An 18294-nucleotide genomic window follows, 5' to 3' on the forward strand; every position below is an offset into this window, starting at 1 on the left:
TTCCATGGTGCTGTGTGAATTCTCTGACAGATGCTACTTTTTCCAGCATTCAAGCTCTACATTCTTTGATTTTGGCTTTCTAATTTATTGAAGTGCAAATCTGTTCTGTGTTAATTTTTAAATAAAACTTTGTCTGTCAGTACTTGACTCAGAAATGTTTGGCTGGGTGCAGCTCCAGGGCAGTCTCCCATTGTGTGTGGGAGGTGAGGGAGGTTTTCTTTGTCCCCACTAGCAGTTTTCATCCTGCTAAAATTTCCAGTTTCCGCCTCTGCCATTTTAGTATTTCCCAAAGTATCTCTTTCTAATATTTTTGTCTTATTTGGGCTACTAATCCAACCTAACAAATGTGAGGAAGGCTGTGTTTGCATGTTGGGAGCAGGATGTGGGTGATGCTCAAGATGTTGACATGACAGGTCGTATTTTTCTGGCTGGGTGGGTGCACATCTGATTCTTCTGCCCCTTAGAAATCCTGTTCTGTTCAGTGGAAGCCTGCACAGTGGAGAGGGAGCAACAGAACACAGGGTAACAAAAACATGACCTAAACAAATCAGATGAGTGCTTTTTTGCCTCTTAGTGTAGTAGCTATTACATCTGCTTTATTTATGAATAAAGTCCATTGATAGAGACTAGAGCAGTTGATTGAAGAGACTCAGTGTCAAGAAAGCTTTAGTGTATTTGTCTGGACTGGAAAACATGAAAGAGCTAGTTTGAGCCTCTGAGAATAGTCTCTGGTACAAATTGCTCTCTTGTAAAACACTTTCTGTTTCTTGAAGGAAATGGGAAATGACCTTAGTCCATGGGCATTAATTTGGAAAGTTTTCTGTGCTGAATTTGCTCACTGGTGTCCAAGCGGTCCACAAATGCCCCGGTCTTTGTTTCAACCCTCACTCATCAGGGCACAAAGTTGGACAGTGTTCTGTCTGACTTCATGTAAGAAAATCGTTCCCAGAAAAGAGGTCTTTTCAGAGAGCAAGGGGTAAAAGGTGAGGAAGTTAGAAATGAGGGGGAAGAAAGAAGCAATCCCAGACAAGGTAGGGTGAGGGAAGGCTTGTACAGGACATTTGTTGAGAACATCAAGTGGGCTGGAGGGTGAAGGGCAGTGAGCTTGTGGGTTGGACAGTGGCAAGACATGCAGGATGAGTGGTTTGGCCATCAACATGTTTCTTTTGGTAGAAGTGGAACAGGAATGAAAATATTTCCATATTAGTTTTAGAGGCTGTTGTTTAAACAGAATAATTCACCAGATGAAGAGAAAACATAGGTGAGCACACTGTTGCTGCATCTTTGCCATTGTTGAGTGTATCAATGCAGTCGTAAAGATATCTTTGGTTGTATTACAGGAGACTTTTAATAGCAGCAAGAGATTGCAGATGACACAGCTTCTCCAAGGCGTGGAACTCTACATAGTGATATTCTTTATTTAGTAACATTTCTGTTACCCTTGGAGAAGCTGTAATTGCTATTCAGGGTTATTTTTCTCCCTAGGATGTGGTAATTAATGTAATTATAAAAAAGAAGTTACTAAGAACAGTTTTAGTGAAGGCCAGGACAAGGCAGATAGTGTTTCACTTTGTTTGCTTCTTCTTCCTAATTAAATGCTTCTGCACACGGGCTTTAATTTAATTTACCAGCAGTGACATGTACCAATGGTCTTGCCAGCAAGCAAAGAACAGTAGCTTAATAATTTTTTCCTTCAGTTCTTCCTGGAGCATACCAAAATTGAAAATCTCATTTATTGAAGGTATTCTGTTAACTGTTATCCTGGTGTTTGGCCACTCCCTCTGCAGTTTCTCCTAAGGGCAGTTAATTAATAACAAATTAAGTCAATCTGCCTTGGTCCATTAGGTCATTTCCTCATTATTGTACATTTATTGTTTTTTCATTAATAGCCAAACTCATTTTCCATGATTGACAGCTTGATTCATAAAAGTTAAACCTGTGGGGTTTGGTTAAGGGTGAACCTCGGAAGTGCTTGTATTTGTTCAAGTGTTCCTGCAGGTCATTAAGCCTATTTTCCTGTTTTCATGTGGCTTCCCCTCTTCAGCACCTTGCCTACATGTTCTCCTCAGAACACACTGTCAGATTGTCACCTCCTCTGGCAGGAGAGGCAGAAAACATCCCTCCTCTACACACAAACAGCACTGACAAGTCTCATTGAAACCATGAGCTACTGCAATGCAGTAGGATTGTTCCAGTGTAGTCTGTATTCCTCCAAAACAGGGAACTGATGAGTAAATCTTCTTTACTTCCCCCTGTATTAAAGGAAAGAGAATTCTATGGGTGTGTGGTTGGAGTAGAATTTGAATGCAGCCTTCTCTGCGTGGTTTGTCACCAGAACAAAGGAAGTAACTCAAATGGAACATTTATTTACTGAGCACTTTCTGTAATTAATTGTCTCCAGTGTTGCCATGTCACCAGCTCTTAGTGAGTGCCTGAATGTGTGAGAGTATATTTGTAAATGAACTCCAGGCTGCAGGTCACCTGGGCAGTGTACACAGGGAAGCTTCTGGGGTTCTGGACATTCAGGACTACTTGTTTTGCAGTGTAAATTTGGTGATACAAAGTGCCTCTTTTAAAGGTAATTTTTATCTGACTTATTTTAGTTTTTGTAAGGCATGCAATTGTTGCTTATTGGTAAATACAGTAAGTCTTAATATGTCTCTGTTCTTAATATGTGGAGATCTTATTGCAGCCTTTCAGTACTTAAAGAGGGCTTATAAGAAAGATGGAGGAACTTTTCACCAAGGCCTGTAGTGTCAGGACAAGGGGCAACCCTTCTAGAGTAAAGGAGGGTTTGTTTAGAGTGGGTATAAGGTAGAAATCTTTCCATGATGAAGGCCCTGGCATAGGTTGCCCAAAGAAGCTCTGGATGCCCCATCCCTGGAAGTGTTGAAGGCCAGGCTGGATGGGGCTTCAATCAGCCTGTCTAGTGGAAGGTGTCCCTGCCCATGACAAGGGGGTTGAAACCAGGTGATCTCTAAATGTCCCTTCCAACCCAAGCCATGCCAGGGTTCTGTATTGTCCTTGGGGGTGGGTTCAGGTCTGAAGGCCCTGCTTACACTGACAGCTCGTTACTGCTCCTCTTCTGCAGGACCAGGACCACGTAAATGCTCTGGTCAGAAAAGATGTAAAATAAAGTAGTATCTATTTTGGTGGTTCACTCCCAGCACAGCAAGGAGTATGAAAAATAGGCAGAGAAATTCATATATGAGTTTCAGCATGAAGAGCAGTGCAAAATGGATGTAAAATCCGGATTGTCTTTAGCTATGGATTGAGGTACATTTTTGACCAAAAATATATCTGTTTATATAGTAATTTGCAAATAATAAGGTAAAATGTATGAAAGAGTAATTGTTAAAGGCCCAGTGAGATATCTATGGATGAAATTTTGCTGAGCTTGCCCAGTGGTTCTTATAGATTACTGTCATGTCTCCAGTTACAGTGTGTTGTATAATTGTGTTTTGGAGAAGTATCTAGGGAGGATCAGAAAACAAGGTTTACTTCTACTTTCTTGCCCTGACTCTTCAGCTGTGCATGCTCTTACTCTGGTAGCACAGCTGTGGAAAATCTGGCTTTGGGTTCTGAAAAGAGCCCTCACTTGGATCTGTGCTCCTGTGTGAAGAGCACTTGAGAGCAGCACCTGAGCAGGGAATGCAGAGTATCTGAAAAGACAACTTTTACAGTTGAAGAGATGAGGTGAGGTGAAAGGCTCAGGACCAATACTAGCTCTTTTGTTTTGGGATAAATGAATGTATTTAATTTTCCCAAGAGTCTTAATGGTGATGATAATGATACTAATTTTGACTGGTGTGAGTTAAAACTTTGCCATTGAGAGGCTTTTTTTGGATGCAGACCCCCAATTAAACAGAAATGAAATGTCTTGCAGGAATGTGTTGAGTTCATTAAAAAGTGATGTGCTTTTCTGTCCCCTAAGCACACAGGTAGGCATTGGCAGCCTCCCTTGGCACCTGGGATCTTGGGCCACTCACCAGCTGGTGTTTCAAGTTTTTGAAAGTTTTCCACTCCACAGAAACTGAAATGTTTCCAACATTTCAAATTTTAGCAAAGGTAGAAATGGAAATGTTTAATTTCGTATAGAACAGAAAATGTAATTCCCAGACAAGTCTTTTCAGCAGTGATCCAGGGTGCTGCAAGAGTGCACTCTTTATTGTAGTTGGGATACTCAGATAGTGAGGTAAAGACTAACAAAAGACTGTATATTTTTAAATGAACTTTCTTTTTCAAGCTGAAAAGCCCCTTCTTATTCCCAAAGAGCTACTGTGTGGTTTATTTATTCTCATTTTGAGATTTGTATAGAGTAGGCGTTTGACATAAGTGGCAAACTGGGGTTATGATGACATATCTTTTCCTGAGGAAATTTAACCTTGATTTTATATGAGGAATTTTCCATGTGAACACTGTGGGACTGTGTGTAGGTTTGGTAGTCTGACATTCCATGGGTGCATAGGAAACTTATTAAAAGCTTGCCTTACTTTGGGTGTTACTGTCCGTTCCTTGACTGGTGTGATATTTGCAGCAGAATTTTGTAAATATTAATTCAGAATGCATTTCATTAGTACAGGCTTAACAAACCAGGCCCTGGCACAGAGGTTCCTCTCCTTAAATGTCTCATGTAGTTTGGTCAATTGTCCTTTGTGTCCAAAGGATTCACCTTGAGCCATCTTTGATAGAGCTCTTTGTCCATGGCTGTTTCCTCTGTATGTCTGTGCTGTGGCTTTACAACACCCCCTTCAACAACTGAGAACACTGTTGGAAAGTACTTTGCATGATGATGTTCTTATTAGAACTTAAATAATTATGGGAAACTGCCTTAAATCATTAGGAAAAGTCTGTTGGGGTAATTTCAGGAGCTCTCTCAAAGGGTTTTGTTCCACAAGTGTGCTCTAGACTTGTGCCAGTAACAGAGTTAGCTGTTTTACACAAATGAATTATTACAAGGTTAATTACTTACTAATCTAGTAAAATGTTCATAGTAAGTCCAAAGTCTCACAATTTGGAAAACCTTGATGTTTAGAGGCTTGTGGTTTTTACTTGAAAATTGAGTTACTTTGATCGACAAACCTGAGTTATTTTGAACTAGTTTGGCAATAGGAGTTCAAGAGCCAGACCCTATTGTGCCAAGAACTATAAAAACAAAGACCAAAGGAAAGGTGCAGGTGAAAATATGGTAATGTCTACATGGCTGCAGTTGTATCCTGCATTCTCCAGGTCCAGGAGAAGTGACCCCTGGGATCTGTAATGTTCTTATGATGACTCTCAAAAATGTACAGGAGCACTGAGATCTATGAATTTCTTCAAAGACAATTTAATAAGTTATAAACAAAGTAGAATAGAGCTTAGAATAGATGGTGTGGTTAACAGTAGCATTTCAGTGTTTTATGATATTGCAGGAAGCAGTGAGGTGCCTTTTTCTTCTGGGAGGTTTATTTGGAAGCTGTGAGCCTGTGAAATGGGTTGCATGGTGAAGCTGGAGAAGTCTGTGTACTGCCTGATGCTGAAGATTCAGACCTGCATTTATGTGTAGTAATAACATGGCATAAGAATGATAATAATTCATCTAAAGTGCCTCAAAATCAAAATACTCACCAGTGGGCTAAAGGATTTGTTTCCTAACTTCTTGTGAACTATGAATGGCAGGTTTCATGTAGCAATTGTGATTGTCTGAGAGGTTCCTTTGCTCGTTATAGGGGTGAGTGAAATGCTGGTATCGTGGAGGAGAGGTCAAAGATCCACAGTTATGCAACCACTTCATCTGTTAGAATGGCAGCATTAGCACTTAAAATACTGTGGAATGATTTGGGAGCTTCGTTGGGCCCCTTGTGGATTTGTTTTGCTGTACAATAAAACAGGACTGGGGGGGGTTTAAGGGTGTTGCCTGGTTATGGTTCAGTCATAACTGCTGTGCCAAGGGAGAAAGAGGAGACTGATGAATGAAAATTGGGACTGCAGAGCTGCAACCAGATTGGTTGCATTCCTGCTATATTTGTAGTTTTGCTTAATAGGGTATTGTAAATTTGAGGAGAAGTCATTTATCAATAACAGTCAAATGCTGTGGGAGAGATTTTAAGGCATTCCAACTTGTCCTTGTTTCTTTTTGTCAATTCATATTGACAAAAGTCTTTGCCTGAAATTCTTGTGTGTAATTTCTCAACACTTCTGTATTTTGAACAAGAATTGTACTTTTTATGCCTATATTAGTTTAACTACATCCAAGTGTTTGAAGCAGAGGAAGCTGCAGATGTCTAGAAACTTTGATTGGGAAAATCCTTTGATTAGTTTACAATTTTTTTTATATTGTTCTTATGAACATTTGTTAGCTATTCCAGTTAATTACAGGTATAGAAAACAGCATCTGTCAGATTTCAGCATCTGCTGTGGCACATGAAAAGAGTAATTTTTTCCAGCTATTTTTAGGACTTCACTTATTGCTGATAACCATGAAAAAGTTTAAAGCACATTTTGAAGCCAGATAGCAAAAAAGAGCATAAATTACATGAATACACAAACTTGCACCAATACTATCCCAATCCTTTCTTGTTGTGACTGAGGTGAGTAGAGGAAGAAGGAAGGGCAGAGAAGGTGCCAATATTAAACTGCGAGTGCTCAGTACCATATTTATTACTTGATGATAATCAAAGCCAAATTTGCATTGGTCAAAACTCTAATTATGATTTGGCAGCTCATCTGCAAATAAGGTCCAGAGGTTTTCAGTCAGATCTTCAAAACAGAAAGTACATAGTTCATAAACTGGGAAAAGATTGGAATAAGTAAATTGCACCATAGGCGACAGTTTCCCCCTCAAAACTGGTAAAGTAGCTGGTTCCAGAAACTGCAGACTGACTTTCATGTTCCTTATTCTGCATGTCCATTGTATACCTGGTGGGGGTTATTGTGAATCAGACAGAGATTATGTAAATCAGTCTTCTAATTGAACATTCCTGACTCATCCTCAGAGTAAGTCCACTCTGCACACTGAATGAGTCATAAATCATATGGAAAAAATAGAATGTAATCATGTAAGTGAGAATGGACCTCACAGGCAAAAAGAGACAAATTATGTAGTAATTACATGGACAATCTTTTCTAAGTTGAGAGTAAACTTTGTGAATTGATACTGTTAAACCAAAAAAGCTTTCTCTTGACTCCCAGCCCCAAGATTTGTGTAAGTTTTTCCGAAGTATTCCATGCATTTTAGGTACATGTTTTGTCCATGCTGCCTGAAAGAGGCTCAAGTGGGTATTCAGAGCAGTCCCTGTCCTAATACAGAGCTCAGGGGCACCTCCCAAAAACTGGGGCAAAGATTTGCAGCCTCCTGGAGCCTCAGATGTGGAACACACTTGGTCCACATTGTTCCACTAGTTTAGCTGCAAAAATTGGACAAGTTTTGACCAAAAGTGTACAAAGCATGTTATCAGCACTTTCAAAATCTTGTGGCCTGACTGTACTTGGGTGGATTTCCATATAAAAGGCAGAGGATGCATTCTTGAGGAAAAACCTCCCGTCCTGGCTGACGTCATTTCACTCATTAAAATAAAACAGGCACTTCTATTTTGAAAAAAAAAATTATCAGACTATTGGAAGCTTGGGAAAAAATAAAACACTTCTCCCCCTTGTTTTCCTTCAGACTTGTTCTTGGATGAAATGCTTCAGTCCAAAAAAAATGAGACTAAGACAGATACAAGGAGCGGAAAGTTTTAGTCTGAGCAGTTAAAGCTGGACAAACTCCTCAGTAAATGGGCAGTGCTACCAGCTGCAGCTACACCAAGGCTTTATGAAATAAGACAAGTGTATCTGCTAGTTAGTTTAAGGTGCCTTTCTTTTTTTCTTTAAGCACATGGCCTGGAAACAAGAATAGACTGCAGAAATAGTGTAAGAGTGTGTTATATTGGAAATGCTTTTTTTTATGGGACAAGAACTCTTAAAATCTGAATAATGCTGCCATTTCTGTTACACTGGGTCCCTGTGAACTCAGGCATTTCTAAGCTATGTTTACAGTGATCCAAAGATGTTCACTTTTTGTGGAAGGCAAATTGTTCCACATTTTAGGGTTTTTTGGTTTGCTTGTTTTACGTTTTTTTGTTTGGGGTTTTTCTTTTTTTTTTTTAAACAAAAGAGAACAAAGTAAATTCACTCAACACACTGACTTACAATTCTCCCTAGATGTAGTAACATCTGTACATTTGCCTATACATTTCTGTCTCATATAACACTACATTGACTTTTCTGTTGCCTGGTTATTACTTAGACTAGAGATCATTCTCTAAAAATATTGTGATTACTGCTGTAATAAGAAATTTTAATTAAAAAGTGGAATATCATGGTAATACAAACCAGAAGCTTCCCTAAACTCTCAGTCCTTCTGCTGGAACCATTCAGGTAGTCCCTCCTCCCACACAAAGGCCAGTCATTTCAATGGAATGCATGCGATTGAATTTCCATTGACATTGATTAAGCTTTCATATAGAAAGCTGTTGGAGGATTATTCCTGCATGCTGATGGAGCTGTAGAATAAAAGAGTGAAGCAGTGAAACCTTCATGGCATAGAGCCTGCACCCCAGAAAGAACAGGCAGCTCCAAGAACAATGTTTTTTAAAAATGTAATAAAATACTGCTGGAAACCCTAGGGTAGATGTTTTATCACACTGGCATAATTTTCTGCAAACTGTATCAACTCTGCTTGATGTCTGTAGACTTTACTAAAGGTGCATCAAGCAGGAGTTTGTGTCTGGGTTTTTCAAAGCTGATATTGATGGAGAGGATTTTGGAGTGGCTGATTTTTCTACTATAAAGACTATTATTATATTAAAACAACTACCCTTAGTACATAAACCTCCCATTTTCTGAAGAGTACTATTAAAACATGCTCTGTTTTGCAGATGTGTTTGAACAGTGTGGACAGATGAGACACTGAACCTTCCATGTGAAGGCATTTGTCAGCCTTTGGGCCAGGCTGTGTCACATGGAAATAGCTTTCCATTGATTTCCCAGTAAATGAGGCAATAGCCTGCAGTTTAAGCACCTTGAGCATTATGTAGTGTTTCTATAAATAGATATTTGAACGGAGGGATTCTTATATTTGCTGGATTTTTTTATGTAGCATATTTATATAGAAAAGTGATACCACTGCTGAGACTGAGAGCAGCCATTGTACAAAGCAGTTATGATTTCTGCTGCAGATGCCAAGCTTTTGATGCTTGATTGGGGTCATGTAAAGAATATTCTGTGTAAACGCCAGTCTCGATACTTAAATTGTTCTCCGTGCAGGGAACTGGGCATGAGAAGGAATTTGGGACAGTAAAATAGTAACTACATTTTTGAAAAAATAGCTTTGAAATGAGTTGATAGTCATCTGGTCTTATGCTGGATCAAAAAAAGACCAGCAACAGTCTTCAGTTCACAGGTGTGAATTGACATAGCTCTGACTTCCACAGTGTACTTATGTATCCCTTTGCACCAGATGCTACTCTGTTCCAGCATGGGCTGTTTCCAGTATCTGTCTTCCATTTTCTAATTGCTGAACTTCAGTATTGTAGAAACCAATTATTGTTTCTCAGACCTTTTTTTTTTTTTGGTTGCTTGCTTGTTTGGGGGATTTTTGAATAGTATTTGTAAAATTTTAGCAATAGTCAGCAGTGAGTTGTTCCCTTGACACGTTTTTCGTGGTACTGAGGAAATGTACTGTGAATTTTCCTATTAGAGCTCCTTGATGAGCCCCTCCTAAGCTAGGAGTTCCAAATGTTTCCAGTCATGGACATTAGATCAGTGTAGATGCTTTGTGTGGGATGGATTGAGTGACTAACATTTTATTTAAAGCCAAAGCTGGACTTGAGTCTTTCACAAGTTGTTGGAAATCTGAAATAAGTTATTTCAATCTAATCAGATGGATCTGTCAGTGAGAATTTAAAAAGAAAAAAGCCACAAACCTGTAAAGTTAAGCAGAAATACTTCTTTTTCCATCTGTTTGGTTGAGCTTTCTTCTCCATTGTTAGACATACTGCGTTTTCAGATGTTAAGTGCTATGGAATGGAAAAAAGGTAAAGCAGTAATAGATGCACTTGCCACATTATGCATTAATGCCTTATTTGTCTGGTAAATTGTATTCAATAAAGATCAGGTTTGGGTAGGACTTCCAAGACTTTTCTGGTTAAATTCAGAGGACCTTCTTGGTGCAAAGCTGGAATCCTTAAACACAAAAAGGGTTCTGAAGTTCCAGACTGAGACAGCAGCAGTTCCTTTGCCCGTGGCAGTGGAGCCAGCAGGTACCTCAGGGAAGGCACAAACCCTGGGGAAGCTCTGCCATGGCCCATCTTCCTTCTTCCAAGAACAAGCTCATGGCTGGCTGAGTGGGGTTTGGGTAGAAATACAATGATTTTGTGCTGTGCACACATCTAAGGTCTTTCCATCTGTGAGAGGCAGCCCCTGGCAAAGGAGTGAGGGCAGGGACAGGGCTGTGCCCCCCGTGTCACTCGCTCCCGGAGGTGGCACTGCTGTGAATGTCCCTCACCAGCAGGACATGGCCCTGGTTTGTGGTGGTGTCATCACTGAGCTCAGTGTCCCTTGCAGCACACGGAGGGGTGAATTCCTGGCTTGGGGCACATCAGCACTACAGGTGCTCCTCCCTTGTAAACTTGTGCAGATCCCACTCCATTCCCAGATGGGAATTCTCACTCCATGCCAAGCCAGACATTTATAGTGTACTGTCTGTGCTTGTGGGCTGTAACTAGAGCTGGCTAGCACTATTTTTACTGCAGAGCTGTTCTTCACACACAATTTATAAGTTTCTTGCATATTTTTTTTTGGAAGCATCAATTTCATTTGAATAAAAAAAAATCTGCCTTTGTCTGGTATTTTGTGTCATGCATATCTAGATGTAATTAATTTACTGTATTTAATTTTAATTTGTTTTAGTTGGCAGAAAATTGTTTTCATGTTCTGTTACCATTTTAAGAAATAAGAACTACTGTGGGGGGATACTATTGGGGGAATAACAGAGTCTCCAGTAGTTTAAATTAATCAGTTGATGTCTTTCAAGATGTATCCAGGTAGACAAAACTAAGTTGCCTTGATTTGAAGTAGCCCATGGATGGCCCTTGGCAATGCAAAGAGAAACAACTTAGTACGAGATTTAATATTTGAAGGACTCCACATTCCACTTTCATACATGGATGTGGAACTTCTGTAGGTTTTAGGAGGAACAAAAACCACCAGCAGTTCAGAGCAGAAGGTCACTGCAGACATGGTGGGTTGTTGTGCAAAGTCCTGGAATTTATAGAATATGCATATTGGAAGGACATGCTGCTTCTGAGAGTCAGCTCTGGAAATGAAAGAGGAATCTTCAGATTACTATTTCGGAAACAACTATTTTAATTATTTTTCTTTGGAGTTGCGTTTATCCTTTGGGATGTCAAAGGATTAATATGATTATGTCAAAGCACTACAGAAATGAAAACTAGAGTACAAGTAGATTACTTGGGCTTAATTTAACATGTAGTATTGCACACATAGAAAATATTAACTATGAATTACGCCTGACCCTGGAGAATCAAGAAGGAATATGGGCCCTTGGAAAAAGAGTTTGCCAGTTACTGTAGGTCATAAGAATGAAGTGTTGCCAGAAATCTTAGTCAATGTTTTAATTGCCTGTAGAGGTGGTTTCAGGACCAAAAAGGCCTGTTTGTGCTTTTCCAGCAGTGCATTATCTCAGCACAGCACTGACACGGAGCTGAGCCCACAAGTGCTGGCAGACTGATCATTTTCTGGTGTTCTGCCAACACCTCTTTAATTAACCAGCGTGTCAAAGATTTGTTAAAAAACTTACGCTTTTCACACACGTCCCAAAAGCTAAAAGGCAAGTAGGATGGTTTCTTTCTTTTACGGTTTTGGCTGTACTTGCAGCTCCTTTTGGGGAAGCTCTCATGGTACATGACAAGAAGTACTGTGTGTTGCTGTCCCTCAGAATACTTCATACCTGCATATTTCAGAAGAAATTGAGGCACAAATAAAGCTACTGTTCCAGAAGTACAAAGTTTCTATCAACAGCAGGCACAGTGCATTTCAAGAAATTTGGCCTGAGGTCTCAAAACACGAAGGGACACTTCTGGCTCATCCCTGCAGTGCTGCTACTGGTGATTTCACATTCTGAAAGTGCAGCAAGGAAGGTTGACCAAGGTGTTGTGGTGGTTGAAACAGCAGCATCAAAATGCAGCAGTGGAAGCTCTGAAAATATCTTGTTTTTTTGTGAAAATGTCCAGCACTTTGAAGGCACTTTGCTGCATGCAGACCCACATGTTAAATTTACAGCATTGGTCTGTTCAAACATTTTCCAAGTAGGAGAAACATCCTCTAAAAACCTACAGAACTATGGATTCTAGATGCTGTATCTAATTTTACAGAGCACATCTGAAGGAACAATAATTAAAAAAACCCAAACCTCTCCCAGCAGAGAGTTTATATTTCTAGATAATTTATATCTGTCTCTACACAGAGAAATCTGAGATTTGTCTTAGTAGATGCAAAGTATATTTTTTCCTGCTTTGGCCTCCATGGACTTGGTTTTAAATGGAGATTTTATTTCTTTTTACAAACATCAAAGAGGTCATCCTCTTTCCTATATCCAAACCTCTATGAAAAACTTTAGATTACTCCCTCAGTAATCACAAGACAAAATTTTTGAAGAAAAAATGAAATTCCAGATCTGTCATTAACAAAACACTGTAGTCATTTGATTTTTTTATATCCAACAAAATTGTTTTCAAGTCCCTACCAGGCAGCACAACCCTAATGCCCTCATGTCACTGAGAGGGAACAGAGGGGGAGTCACATAATAAGTTAAATATTTTAACAAAGTTAATTCCAAAACTCTGGGAAATTTTGGAAAGAGATCTGGGTTGTTCAAATCGCAGCACTCTGGCTGGGGCACAGGAACATTCTTCATCTGCAAACGTGCCAATGTGGCTGCTTTTGACAGCCCCTTGCCCTGTGCTGGGCAGGGTGAGGGGCTCTGTGGGCAGAGCTGAGCCCAGCCCAGGGGCGATGGGGCACCTGGAGCCTCAGCTGTCCCAGCCCTGTGAGGGACAACTGGGAGACATTGGGAGCCTGAGCTTCCCCTGGGGGTGCCATCCTCTCCCCACAGGTGCTGCTGTATTTCAGGAGTTTCATAGTCAAGCTGCAAACGACAGAAATAGTAATTAAACAGAAGTGTATTGATAGGTTGTGCTCTCAGGGAAAAAGTGAAAAATGAAGGTCTATGGAAATCTCCCACAGTGAAGCTTTACTTTTGATTGTAGGTGGATTATGCTTTTTCCTTTTAGTGGTTTTCTGCCTTAAAGATGTGCTAAAAAGCCAGAGGCCAAGAGAAAGTGCCTGGCACTCTAAACTCTTCTAAGAAAGCTCAAGGATTTCCTTTTCAGGGGAGATGAGCAGCAGGCAGCATAAAACTGTCCTTTCATTCAGCTCTGCATTAACAACTGAGATGGGGTTAGGAAATGGTGCATAGATGTTACCTGTATGTAGAGTGTAGATAACAAACTTGGTGATTCATAAACTGGAGCAATTTTGACAACTTGTACTTTGTAGTTAACTCTTTCATAAAATACTTCAGAAGGCATCCAGAAATAAAAATTAGTGTAGTCTATATAAAGAATAAAGCAAAGTGGTTTTTCAGACCAGGTCACTCTCTCAAATTTTGACTCCAAATTTTATATTGTAATTAAACCTTGATGAATGAAATAGAGGAAGGGCAACTGAGTTGGGGCTCTTCAAGTAGCAGGGATGTTACTGAGTTAGCCTTTTCTTTGGATTTTGGCTTGATCCACACAGTGTTTAGTGTATTTGTCAGTCCTTTGTCCTGTTTCAAAGCAATGAGGCCTCTGTCCTTTGGGCACCTCTCAGTAAGTTTTAAAACAGAAATTGTAGCTATGAAAATGATCTTAGAAGGGATGGGTGTCACTATTTATTGGCAACAGCCATGAATATTTTGATATTTTTATTCATACATTGCCTGCAGTTGGTATGAGCAGGGTGTACAGGAAGTGGTTTATGAGCCAGAAATACGGGTACACAAGACCATGAGCTCAAGGGTCAGAAAGAGAAAAACAAGAAACAACTAAACTTCACAATAGGCTGGTAGAAAACATGTGCCAAAAAAAAGGGGGAAAGCATTCCAAAAAGAAACCCTTCAGGCTGAGTTCTCTGCTGGTGCAAACTGATGTTTGTTCTGCTGTGATGTAGTGTAGTGACCTTAATTTATGCCAGCTCAGGTTCTGTCCCTTCACCTTTGGGGTATGTGCCATAGTTGGTTTCCATGAAAAATATAAGTTTCCCCTCTTTGCTTGGTGGTTGTGGCTGAATGATTCTGCTGAATTGCTTTGCCACACATGGAAGAATCTGTATTTCAGTAGTGGGAATAAAGCTTTGCTTTCTGCATTTGGCACTAGAGAGACTTTTGGTCCCACCCTTCTAATGTGGTGGCTCAAGCAAGGCTTTTTGTTTGGTTTTATTTTTTAATTAGATGGTTTGTTGAGGAAAACAGTATTTGCATGTACTTGGAGATCTCAGAAGGGTGGGCGAACAGAGCACAGATGGCTGCTTGGCCAGAAACAGTGTTTATTCTACAAGATTTGTTACCATGATTCTAAGAGAAGATAAAGTAGTCCCTGAACCTTCCCCCAGGCATGTCTTTGGGACAGTTTACAGCCCACTTGAAAACCCTTGACTGACGTCGCTTTGATCCACTTAAAGCATCTTCAGACAGAGATGGTGGATGCAAAGCAAGAACTCCTCTGGGACCTGCAAAGACAACCGGTCTTTCCCCCTATGCAAATATAAGAGAACTGTCTTGCAGTTGCAACAAGAGCTGTTCTTACAGATTATTTTGCTGTTCCCTTCAAAAACACAGTTATTTAGCTATGCTGCATTCATACAATATCTGCTCCAGCTTTCCCTTGAAATCTCTGTCTTATAGAAAAAATATTCTGCTGTTCTAGCCCAATTCTTTGTGTGATTTCTACTGTTCTTGAATAGTAGCTTTTTGATTTCAGTAGGCACTTTGATTGTCTAAAGGCTACTCCAAAAAAAAAGGCATCTGTGCCCAAAACTTGCCTATTTCTCCAGGCATAGAAATTGTTCTAATTAACCCCCTGCCTTTTCTAGAAGGCTTTCTCCCCTTTGTGTGTGCCCACACACAGAGAAGTCTTCTGCTGTAACTGCAGTAATGTGAGGATACAGGCACAACAATGTAATGAAGTATTTAACTATTTAACTTGTATTTACTTTTGGAATCAACTTCAAATGGAAACAAGGCTGCTCTGCCAAAGGCTTGCATTGCAGGTGACCTAATAAAGGATGTTACTTCCATCTGTCAGACTTGCCCTGCCTCAGTACCTGTGTGTGCGCACACGTGTGCTGGTACATAACAAGCTCTTCCTACTCTTCAGGTGCAAGGACTCTGGTTAGGACTCGAAGGCATGAGTTAAAATGCAAAGTCATGCAATGACTGTAATAGCAGCATGTGAAAATACAAAAGGAAAAGTGGTAATATGATATTGAAGCATAGGATGAGAATAAGAAGCTGGTGGGAGCAGCTTTTAGGAAGTTATGGAAGCGTGTATGTTGTTTCAGCTCTGTTGAATCTGAGCCCAAAAAAATTAGTGATGAAAAATGGGAAGCTGTTGTGGATAGGAAATAATTCTGACCTAATTTATTGACTTTATCTTGAAGTGTTGTCTTGTTGCCGAGGAAAATGACAGCTCAATAAAAACTTTACTGTTATTTTTTTATAGAACTGTTGCTCCATTAACTCCACAAATTCATTTTCTTCTACAGGCACTTTCGATACTGTCACTAAAAAGCAGTTACCTGTTTTAAAGAGGAGGATGCTCCTGATGTTTATATCATTCAGCTGGATTAGAATTTTGCAATGCCCTCATTAACCTTCTAAAGTTAGTTAATAAGAAGGCAATAATAACTTTGCTGTTGATTATAATGTGACTGGTTGTTTTTTTTTAATCTAAACAGATGTGTCCTGAAACCAGCAGAAATATTAGAGAGGTGCAATGTGCATCATACAATAACAAGCCATTTATGGGTCGATTTTATGAATGGGAACCTTTTGCAGAAGGTAAGGGAAGACAACTTGGTTTTCCGTTATTGTACTGATTGTGTGTTGGAAGGGCAAATGTGATTTTTACTCAGTGGAAGCCATCAGGATTTGACTGTTTTGAGTCTTGCTCATTTTCCTCTCTTTATCTGCTGCATGTATTCATGGGCAGACAACTAGATAATCTCACATCAGTATTTCTTACATTTTACAGGAATGGAAGCATGTAAGTCCTCCTTTGACTAGTATAGCAGAATAGCTATAGCTCTGTATAGCAGAATTTCAGCTACTGTGCTGTTAACTAATTTTTTTCTGTATTTACTAGGGATGACAAAGGCTCTTTTCAGTAAATAGAGGGGGTTTTTTATGCCAGTTTAGCATGTGACTTGTGTCCTTATATATTCCTTGCAGGATTCTCTGTCTGATCTGTTTTCCAATGGTGTGGTTGGCAGCTGGGGTGGCGACAGTGGGAAGATACACAGTGCCTTGGAACACAAAGCAGCAGCAGCTCTAGTGGTGCTCTGCCACCTCTCTAGGGTTCTGATCCTTGGAGGGTAAAGTCTCAGCCAGAGAACATGGTTTCTGAAATACTTATTTATTTTGTTTATTTTGTTTGTCTTTTTGTACACAAGAGCTGGGCCCACCACCTCAGATGAAGTAAATAACTAATGATTCAAATATGCTTCTGGATTCTGAGGAATTTCTTTTTGTTTTAAGTTACATTTTTTAAAGTTGTTTTCCACAAAACTTCAAAGGCTAAAAAGGATTTATGCATAGACAAACACATGCACATGCTGTGGCTGAGCTGTGTTCATTACTCAGGCTGTTCTGTCGCTGGGTGTGAGTCCCTGGCAGGGAGGGGGGCGATGGGCTCCTCACCCAGCAGTGTGTGCTCTGGGCCACGAGTGCTGGGCACTGTCTGCCCTCCCCACAGGCACAGTCTCACCTGAAGATTTGAAAAGGCAGGATCTGGGCCCATCTACTTATCCTTGCTACACTTCAGAAGACAAAGTAAAAGGGAAATAATTACCTCTGTCCTAAGTACAGCTTTTATTGCCTTCTATGTAAGTATCTACCTATGATACAACACACACAGTTAAGCAGGAGTAGTGCCATGGCTTGCAATGTCTCACAGTCAGTTTGCAGGGATTGTTCTTTGCTGGAAGATGTCATTACTGTTCTATGTTCTACCTTCCTTCAGTCATTAACTCATCGTGCTGAGTCCATTTCCTAATTCCAAAAGGGATGCAAAGTAAGAGACTTGGCAAAGGAATGGGGAAGTTTCTTTCACAGGGGAGGGATTCTGCCTGGTTCTCATCTTTTTATTCCTCTTCCTTTCATCCTAATAGGTTTAGAAAGAGGAAAAGGTGATAGCTACAGGTGATTCCTTGCTATTAGTAAGCTCAGGTCAGGTTGTCCTGCAGTTGTGCAGGGAGAGCAGTGGGCAGTGCCCCTGTGCAGGGCTGCAGCTGGTGCATCAGCTGGCACTGAGCTGCCTCTGGGCACTGAGGGAACCCCTTGCTGGACTGCGTTCTGTGGCTCCTGTGCTTTGCCTCGTTACATAAAGGCCAAATGCTTCTTTTGCAGCAATAAAGACCCTTCCAAAGTTGTGGTGAAGGAAGTATGAGAAGTCATTGTTCATTTATTTTTCAGGGGACTCAAGGAATGTTGCAAATGTGTGACGTTCCTTTTTCCTGTACTCCAAAATGCACATTTCTGTGGGTACTCAGCATGCTGGTGTGCTCTCTGTAGCTCCTTTAGATGGGCAGCTTTGATCCACAATTGATGTTATCTATTTTTACAGCTGACCATGAGTCAGTGCAGATTAATGTAATTCCCAGCTGATCTAATAATGTTTGTTTCTAATATAGCTATGCCTCAGTCCTCATTTTATCTGTTGCTGATATAGTGAAGACTTGCAGAGCTACACCCCTTTATCTCAGATTATGAACATTCAGTATATACCATGTTTTTAATTGAAGTCATGTTTGGCGTTGTGAAGTTGCCCAAAAGGAAGTTTCAGAGCTGTGCAACTCTGGCACTTTGTACCATGCATTTAGGCACAAAAAGGAGCTTGGAACCCCAGGAAGCACAGGCTGAAGGCTTGTTCTGCAGGCACAAGGTGGCCCTGAAGCTTTATGATGTATCAGCTTTGGTGCATCCCTTTTCAACCTGCT

At 40.3% G+C, this 18294-nt stretch overlaps 1 protein-coding gene across 3 annotated transcripts in view; it reads left to right on the forward strand.

The window, feature by feature from the left end:
* THSD4 (thrombospondin type 1 domain containing 4) overlaps nucleotides 1–18294 on the forward strand; it is a 249614-nt gene that overhangs the window by 52474 nt on the left and 178846 nt on the right. For all 3 annotated transcript variants that reach the window (XM_071568247.1, XM_071568248.1, XM_071568249.1), the window contains exon 6: nucleotides 16036–16138. In XM_071568247.1, coding sequence (XP_071424348.1) covers nucleotides 16036–16138 — 103 coding nt within the window. The remainder of the gene's footprint in view (nucleotides 1–16035; nucleotides 16139–18294) is intronic.

This window comes from Pithys albifrons, chromosome 13 (genome assembly GCF_047495875.1).
Source record: "Pithys albifrons albifrons isolate INPA30051 chromosome 13, PitAlb_v1, whole genome shotgun sequence".
NCBI lineage: Eukaryota > Metazoa > Chordata > Aves > Passeriformes > Thamnophilidae > Pithys > Pithys albifrons.